The sequence below is a fragment of the Agrilus planipennis genome, unplaced genomic scaffold, assembly GCF_000699045.2.
Source record: "Agrilus planipennis isolate EAB-ADULT unplaced genomic scaffold, Apla_2.0 scaffold63, whole genome shotgun sequence".
NCBI lineage: Eukaryota > Metazoa > Arthropoda > Insecta > Coleoptera > Buprestidae > Agrilus > Agrilus planipennis.
In genome coordinates, this window is record NW_020439363.1 from 789,665 (window position 1) to 798,999 (window position 9,335).

Genomic DNA, 9,335 nt, shown 5'->3' on the forward strand with positions numbered 1-9,335 from the left:
TCACATTAATACTTTATATATAATAATTCTATTAAACTACAGATGTATAGTAATAACGATTTTTCTTAATTTTTAATTTTCATACCTTACGTATCAAAAAAGTATAGGTTGGCTCGACAATTTATTTCCCTACACAGTGATCCATAGTAGAAGATTATCAAAGTTGAAGTTATTTGAATAAAATAGTAATATATTCCACGTTATTCTTTTGTAAACTCTACAACTTGGCCCATTTTAATAATTCAATCATGAAACAGATTTGAGAATAATTAGCTGTTTGACATACATCAACTAATCGAGCTTGAATAAGAAAAAAGCTTTTTCGAACACACACTAACGTATGTAAATATAGTGAGGCCAAGATCTTGCCTGTTATGTAATTTTAATTTCCTTGTTGTATTATTATATATAAACGCCCTGCCAGTAAGGCCAAGATTTTGGTCATCCATTTGTACTACCATTTACATAAGGACCAGTCACTGTACACGGGTACATGGGAAATAATGTGGTAACAGATACGGTGGGTAATGTGTAAACTCTGGGAAATACATCTCCAGCTCTCTTTGTCTCTGTATCTTTACTCTTAACTTCGGGAGCATTTTCTTTTTCTTTCCCTTCCGGCACCAAATTTGCCGAATCCATTTTCCTTAACTTTAATTTCTCCTCGTACTCGTCCCAACCATGCTTAGCCCTATTCATATTTCTGTGTTGATAAAATACCAGGGAGATTCTGGTCGGATTTTGACGATTAGGTTTTTTCAATGCCGTTGTGGCATGCAGTTCGTGTTTGGCGCACTCGAAAAGAATACTGCCGTGAGTCAAAGCAATGGCTACACCACCGACTTGCGAATCAAGGAACGATTCAGCATTGTCAATGACTTCACTGACCGTTCCGAGAAGTTTGGGTTGAACTGTTGTGGTATTAGGACTGTCGGGTGGCTTTAACGGAGAGCTACTGAACGGTGGCTGAAAATTGTAACCGAAATTTGGAAAATCTTCAAACGGATTCCTCAAAACATAGGAATCTGGTGGACTCGAAATAAATCCGTTACCATATTGAAGTTGTTCTTGACTGCGCGGTGTCGAATATGGAAAGTAATCGTTTGTTAGTTTGTTAAACCCATTATGATGGTACCCGCTGTATTCGTTAGAAGCCCACATGATTTGGCTAGTTGGCGTATTGGTTCTCATATCGTTCACATAATTTAATTTTGAAAGACCGAAGTAGCCGTTTTGAGAAAAGGGACCGTTTTGAATAAAAGGGCTGTTTTCATGGTTGGGATAATTGTTCGGTACGGGATTCAAACTTACATTATTAGAATGGTAACTCTGCCCACCTGTAGGAGTATGACTGAATATATTCGACGTATTTTTATTTTGATTCGAGTTAATGTTGGAAAAATGTCCTGCCATTTGATACGATTGAGCATTCAAATTATAACTGTCGAAACCGTTTGAGGGAGGAATACTGCTGTGTAGTCCTGAATTTGGATATGTAAAATTAAAGGCAGTGTTGAATTGATCTTTTCTTAGTAATGGGAACGTCGTACTACTACTAACAAAATTTTCGGATTTGTAAATGTCGTTGTCCAAATGAGTTTTGGATGCGGAAGAAGAGTTCCAAGAAAACTGAGGTCCTTTTCTACTGTTACTTATTAACTTACTATTTTTACCGTGTTTTCTACTGGATGCATCAAATACTGTACTTGTAACTTGATCGCTTTGAAGTTCGTGCTTATTGTTGAGGAAAGTTTGTTGATGATGCGGGTGGTGGTAGGCAGATGATGGAGATGTGTTTTGGTCCTTTACAGAAACGCCATTCTTCTTGGGACTTTCTGCTTTGCTTTTCTCGTTTCCATCATCTTTTCTTTTTCTTCTTCGACATGGTTGCTGAGGTTCATTCCTTAAACGCACCTCACACTGGTATCTAAAACAAGAGTTTGATTAATTGAATGAAAACAACGAATTTATTACACCGAATTACTTGTTAAGGACTTCGATACTGCCATTATTCATCTTCTCACGTTGTTTGTCTTCGGAACCTAATTCATCAGTCTTGTCAATGGTATATAGAGGAAGCACGTGGAGTTGTTCGTCTTCAGCTTTATTGAGATCGCGGTGTTTTGTCAAACTAACAACCACGGTGCAGCCATTGTTCATGTTATGGGAGTCTTTATGGGCGTGTGCGCAAAAATCCAAACACGCGGTCACACCAGAAAAAGGTCTCCCAGGATTCAGTCCCAATCTACACTCGGAAGCTGTTTCTTCATACTGACACTGATTATCGAACGATTTCGGTGCGAGATTTTTATACATGGGAGATATATGATTTGCAAGGGCTTGAAACTTTTCTTCCAGTTCTTTTTCTTCAGTTTGCTCGGTTAACTTGAATTTTCTGATAAGTTTTGAACGAGCGTATTTGCAGCCGTTGTAATACATGCTCCAAGAACAACCGAATGAAAAACTCGCACCGCATAGGTCAGGATCCAAACCTTGACAAGCGCAGGTTCTGGTATCGTTCGTGCCACAACGGCGAGCTGTCGGGGTACCAAACTTATTCAGTTTGTGACAGAGCGTCGAGTACATGTCATCGGCGTCGTTACTATCCAAACCTTCCCAAACTACGATACACACAACTATAAAGGCCGAAGAGCAAAAGTGGCCTTGTCGATGTTTTACAATGACCAAGTACTTCTCTTCAAGACCAGATCTTCTTATTATCTAGAAATACAATATTTTTTTTTTTTTTGGAAGGAAAATTTCATTTTTACAAAACTCCCACATAACACATAACGAAAAAAGACAGTACCCATTTCGCTATCGGACAACCCTGGGGTGTTTTGCCTTCTTTCCCACTATAACACACTTTCTCAATTCTGATCGAAGAACCGACCAAACCGGTTCGTTCTTCTAGATGTTTTCTTAATCCGCTAAGGCTGTGAGATGATCCTAAAAAAATAAACCCAGATTTAAAAGTCAATACAACATTTAATCTTTTAAACCACTGACAAAATTCCAATGTGTCTCGCAAACTTTTAGTCTTTTAATAAGAACAAATTTCTGCTTTCTTCCTTTATACGTTTTTTGCTACTTTTTTATCTTTATTAAACTTATAACCAGATACATTGGAAATCGCAAAATATAATTACTATTAAACCAATACCTAGATGAGTGTAGAAAGATCCTGGTTCAGGAGGCCCCATATTGGAAGGAAAACAATTACATTCTGGTATTACTTCAGCCTGTCCAGTTTTTAACACATCAGGAGAATTGTAAATATCTGTTAATTTTCTCGGTGAATATTCAACTGATTTCTCAGGCGTTGAATAGCATGATTCTGTTTCAGAACTTAAGCTAATTTCGGAAAACTTAAATTCGCTTTTAACTGTTTTCTCGTCATTGCTCATTTCTGTCTTGTAGTTTGACGGAATACTTTTGCACGGAGTTGATAATTTGGGTGTGATGTTGCTTTTAGTTAGAATGCGATCGGTGTAGTTTTTTTCGTTTGTATTCAACTCATCCTTACAGATTCCTGATGAAGCATCGCTGTCACTGGGAATGGAGGCCAGCTGGGGTTGAAAATTAACTTTGTTCGGTAAACATTCGTGTATAGTTGGGGAAGGAGGATGGTCGTAATGAAAATTCGACTGATTGGCGTAGTTGAAAGAATCAAGTTGTTTTGATAAAGTTTTCGGCTGGATGGTTGTGGAATTCTTCCGAAAAGATGATGATGAATCGTCAGAAACGCCACCACCGCCACCTATATTATCATTGCGGTGACGATGGTGGCTATACGATAAAAAATGACCGGTTTTGTTTTGATTATCGTTTTGCGCCTCGTCCTTACTGTCTAACTGTTGCTGCTTGTTTAATATCATCGTTTTTATCCTAGTATTCAAATCTATCCGGTCTATTTGCGAATACTGATTTTGCAGCTCTCTTTTCTGGGGAGATTCGACACCGTGCTGTTCATTGGTAGATTGTCTGTGATTGAGAGGACTATTATTGCCGTAATTTTGCATATCCGACTCGCCAGATTTGGCACTTTCAGAATTTGGTTTCCATTGATGATTGTTAGATGTCCAATGATGATGGTGTGGATGATGGTGATGATGATGCTGCTGCTCTTCGTTCTGATTGTTTTGGATCGCAATGTTTTCATTTCCGCATTCGTTGCCTGGGTACCCACCATTATAATTGTGTGAAGCTAGCTGCGGGTGGCTGTTCACTGGTGGGTACCCAGGCATCTCGTTTCCCGAATTCGTCGACATGCCGCTATTAACGAAATTTGGATTCTGATTAGAACCAGGACTAAAACTCGAACTCGATATCGGAATGAATCCCGCGTTGCTTTGCTGGAAACTTTGACCACTGGCTGGAGCAGCTACTGTGGAATTTACTGAACTGGGTCTCGACATTCCACCGGATTGCTGAGAACTTTCCACCGTTCCACCAGGAGTTGTTGCTGGCGTTACGTAGTTCTGATTTGTGGAAACGTATTCCTGTTGATACTGATTTCTCTGATTTGGCTGCTGGGGCTGGGATGGCACGGGGCTGGGAGTATGTGAATAAGTGCTGTTCGGTCTGGGTGTTAATTGAGATTGATCCGGAACACTGGGAGGTCTGGCGGCGTTCGTTACCACCTGAACGGGCCCAGTGGTGTAAAAGGTGTTCGCTTCAAACCCCGGCTGTTGATAAGTTGTTTGATAAATACCGTTAGGATATTGCTGAGTGTATCCTTCTAATGGAGCTTGAGGAGCTGCAGAAATTTGCTGAATGAACTGTCCTTGCGGCCATCCTGAAACAACTTTAGAAATGGACGTTTTAATACGCTTCGATGAAATTGTAAAAATAAGTCCTTGAAAATAACATCATTGCATTTTTACCTTGAGCAGGGTCGGCTTGCCAAACAGGAGTGGTGAATCTATTTGGATCGGCGTAGAATGGCACAGGGGTCTGAAATAAACAAAAAAGAATAAATGGTAAAAATACAATCAAGAGAATTGTCTCTTAAGGTAAAGGCCAAAATAGCAATTTACTTCTTAAACTCGAAATCGACAACTTAGTAATGTCTTTCTCGGCCACTTGGTGAACTAGTGCTATCCTGGTTCGGATCTAAAGACCGTCATCGTACCGAGCTTCAGAGGTCCTGCTAGCGAAACGTTAGGAAGACCTTTTTAATGTAAGCACAGATAGTTAAAATTCTGAAGCGTGTATCTGTATATCGAAATAACTCGTCCATTTTAAATTCATATGGTTATTGATGCCCTATTAAGGCGTAAACGACCTGTTTTTGGGGTTTTGTACGTCTGAACGAAAAACGGAACCCTTATGGGATCACTCGTGTATCTGTCTGTTCGTCTGTCACAGTCTATCAATTTTCTCCAAATCTACTGGACCGATTAAGTTGAAATTTAGTATACGTATAAATGTCTGTGACCCAAACACAGACGCATAACGTAAATAAATTAATATTAAACATGGGGGTCGTTTTTGGGAACCAAGAGGAAATTAAAAAAAAAGTTTTACAAACTGTACCGTGTGACATATCAAGTGAAAAGGCTTGTTGTAAGGCTCTAAAAATTTTAAAATAAGTAGTATTTTTAAAATTATTTAAGAAAATAGATGAAAATTGATCAATTTGTTTTTGTTAAAAAACTAGTGAACCTAAGATTTTGAAAAAATAAATAAAAATTGTTCTTGTTTTTTTTAACTACAATGTTATATTGGTTCTCGGTTTAGGGTTCCGTATGAAATGAATGAAAAACAGAATCCTTATAGGATCATTCGTGTGTCTGTCTGTCCATTTTTATTGTCTAATTGTCTGTCTGCCTCTGTGTACAGACTAATATTGAAAACGAATGAACTGATTACAATGAAACTTCACAAACATGAAGAAAAAGTGACAAAAATTGTTAGGGTACTTTTGTTAATTATTTATCGGTCCCAACAATTGTTTTTATTTAGGGCAATTAGAAATCTTAACTGATATAATAAATGCGAATGTGAGTTTGTTTATTACCATTTCACACCTTAATTACTCAACTAATCATTATGAATTTTTGTGCACACATTGTCAGGGATACAGAAAAGGACGTAGGGTAACTTATATCCAGAAAAAGGTACTGTTTCAGAGAGATAGAAAAATTTATTTTTATTTCGATAATAAGATACATAACAAACTTTTTTCATTTTTCTTTTCTTTTTCGCAATTGAATTTCTATTATCCCTTTATTAATAGCTGCTCGTTCGTCGATGGCCACGATAGAAAAAAATACCAAGAGCATATTTTTTGTTTTGACGACCCAAAAATGGATTTTTTTTTCTTCGGTTTGTTTTTCGACTTACTTTTTCGTGATTGTATAGGAAAAAACGAAAATTAAAATACTCCTAACCGAATCACATGTGTTGTATAAAATGTACAAAACAAAATAAAACTTAACAATTACAAACATGTACACAACTTATATGCACTCTATGTCAATAAATTATTATTAATAATTAAATAGTTTATGGCAGTTAAATAATAATTTAAAAATTCGGTGTTACTTGAATTCTCTCCTCTTTACTTATCTAACATAAATTAACTANTTTAATACATATGTAAACATACAGTGATTCGAAAAAGGCTTATAAGAGATAAGTATTATATTTTGTATAAATATGGCCCTTGCGAAATCAAAGCTATGACAAAAGGCATTAAGATTTTTCTCGATTATTCTTATGGTTACAAGTTATAACATCTTCTCAACTATGAATTACTTCAAGTTTAGCATTGCCTGTAACTGGAACCAACAACAACATATCTCTAGAATGTATGACATTATATTAACTTCGGTTTAGAGGGTCATTGATGTTGCGTGCTAATGAGAACTAACGAGTTCGAAAACGCGATCCCAATCTAGTAACTGGAGTAAATTGCTAAATTGATGGTCTTTATCAATAATATGTTTCAAGTAACATTGAAACATTTGAAAGGTCTACAATAAAGGACCTCAGATAAATAAAACTAATTAAACAAAATACCATTGATTGAATTCTCAATACCACATAAATAGTTTTAAACAAAAATATCATTTTAACAATCCGTTCTTTAAGTTTTCGTATATAAAAGTATAATTTTGATGCATTCAAGACAATAAGCCAAATAATGCTACTTAATAACATTCCAGTCAAAGTCAAAGTGCAGTCATAAGGACCAATTTAAACACTAAAAATTTTCAAAAAATTCGATGTGATAATTTCGATGATTACTTACTATAACTAAAAATTATCTCATTTTATTGGTTTTGGATTAATTGGGTCACACTATTGATTGCCGATTAAATATATGAGTGTGTTATTTTGCAAAAAATTTCTTTTTACAGCCTTTGTATTTCACTAAAAACTAAAGAAACATCACGGCTTGACGGAAAAAAGCAAAAGGGCATTTAATAATTAAATTAAATAGAACAATTTCAAAATTATACTATATATTACTAAATATTATTCACAAAGACAGTACATATATATTACTTATTATTTGGTACGTAAGACTAAATTAAAAAAACCTAAAACTATGTTATTACATATAATACTAAAAGACAAGAGTTTTTGAGTCTAATTTGTAAGGATAGGTACCTACCTAACGTACACTTATAATAGTGTTTCTTTTACTTTTTATTCTTTTATTGATGGGCCAATTAAATATTGCTCATTGAATAATAATATATGATTTAATCGTTAATTTTCGAACGCTTCTAACCTTTTCTTTCGTAACATCCACCGTCCATGTTTCGCACCCTTACAGCGCCGCGCTCCAAACATATCTACACCTTTAACAACATTTTTCGAATTTCTAAATTAACCGTTCGCGGGCATAGAAGTGACTTCTTTTTATTGAAGGCGACTCGACCCTACGCTATCCTCTGCTTTATATCCCTACTACTCCTTCTGTCCTGCTTTATATTACTTCCTAAATACCAAAAATCAGCCACTTCTAATTTTTCATCTATCTTTACATTTGCCCTACTTATTCTTCCCTTGCATACCAGTATGTTTGTTTTACTTTTATTTATTTTTATAGAGTACTGTCTTGTTAATACCGCCTTCATTTTATCTAAAGCTCCTTAGTAAATGCAATCCTATTATATCACCTGCAAATCTAAGCATATTAATCTTTTGCCCTTATATATCTATCCCTACAGTTGTACTGTTTTTAAGGATGTTGATTGTGCCTTCGATGTATAGATTAAAAAGTAGCGGTGGCTGTGTATCCTTTACTGACTCCATTTCCTAATATTCACTACTCTACGTTGCTGCCTAAGCTCTATAACTGTCTTTTGCTCTTTATACAAACCAAGTATCACTCTTCTATCCGTAACGCATCCCTACATTTTTAAGTATATTTAACATCTTGTCCCATTTAACATTGTCAAAAGCTTTTTCTAAATCTACGAATCCTATGTATGCAATCTTTTCTTTTTTTATCGTTCTCTATTGTTATCCCTAAAGCTAAAATGGCCTCCCGCGTACTTCTATTTCTTCTAAACCCACATTGATCTTTTCCTAGTAGTTCTTCCGCCATTTTTCTATCCTTCTCTGTACAATTCCAGTTAAGGTTTTTGACACATGGGAAGTTAAGCTAATTGTTCTAAATATCTGGCACCTATTCGCGCCTCTGTTTTTAAGTCCATACGACCTTATTTTCTTCATTTAGTTAAAACCCTTGCACTTTTTTTTTTGAGAATTTCAGAAAATTCTAATTCTAAAATGTTTCTTATTTTCTGTCTTAATATTAATTTAACATCAAACGATTTAATGCTACCTTTTGCTTCTTATCTGCTTATCCCATAAATAAAATCGTCGCTATATCCTTGTATGATTTACTAAATGCTATTCGAATCTTCTAAAACTGTTTTGGGTGCTTTTCTTTTTTTCACTACGTTGATAGTCAGTTCAATAGTTCACACAAGCATAGGATTTTTATATTGATTCGTTTGATTGAAACTGCAAATAAGCTTGACAACTTCGGCCATAAAAACTACATTTCACCTCGGCTATGCAAAATCGTAATATCATTCAAGCCCACATTGTCCATTTTTAATGTCCATACCCACTTTATTTTTATTTCATTTCATATTTCTCATCGTTCAAAAAACAAAAAGCACTTTAGCTAATTACGGTAATAATTAAATTTTATATTTTAATAAAAAGAGAAAAGCAATTTTAAAATAGACATTAGCATACACAATTCCAAAAATTCATTCAAAAATGTAATTAATTAATTTATTGATCCCAAGATGCTAGTCAAATATGAATTATTAAATAAAATTTAATACATATGTAAACATACA

At 35.2% G+C, this 9,335-nt stretch overlaps 1 protein-coding gene across 1 annotated transcript in view; it reads right to left on the bottom strand.

Moving 5' to 3' along the window:
- Window positions 1-6: 6 nt before the first annotated feature.
- Window positions 7-9,335, bottom strand: part of LOC108734145 (DNA N6-methyl adenine demethylase-like) — a 78,428-nt gene continuing 69,099 nt past the window's right edge. Inside the window, exons 4-8 of the mRNA XM_025978836.1 lie at window positions 4,887-4,956; window positions 3,164-4,807; window positions 2,810-2,949; window positions 1,985-2,721; window positions 7-1,927 (exon numbers count right to left, since the gene is read on the bottom strand). Of these exons, the coding sequence (XP_025834621.1) occupies window positions 442-1,927; window positions 1,985-2,721; window positions 2,810-2,949; window positions 3,164-4,807; window positions 4,887-4,956 (4,077 nt within the window). The 3' untranslated portion in view covers window positions 7-441. The remainder of the gene's footprint in view (window positions 1,928-1,984; window positions 2,722-2,809; window positions 2,950-3,163; window positions 4,808-4,886; window positions 4,957-9,335) is intronic.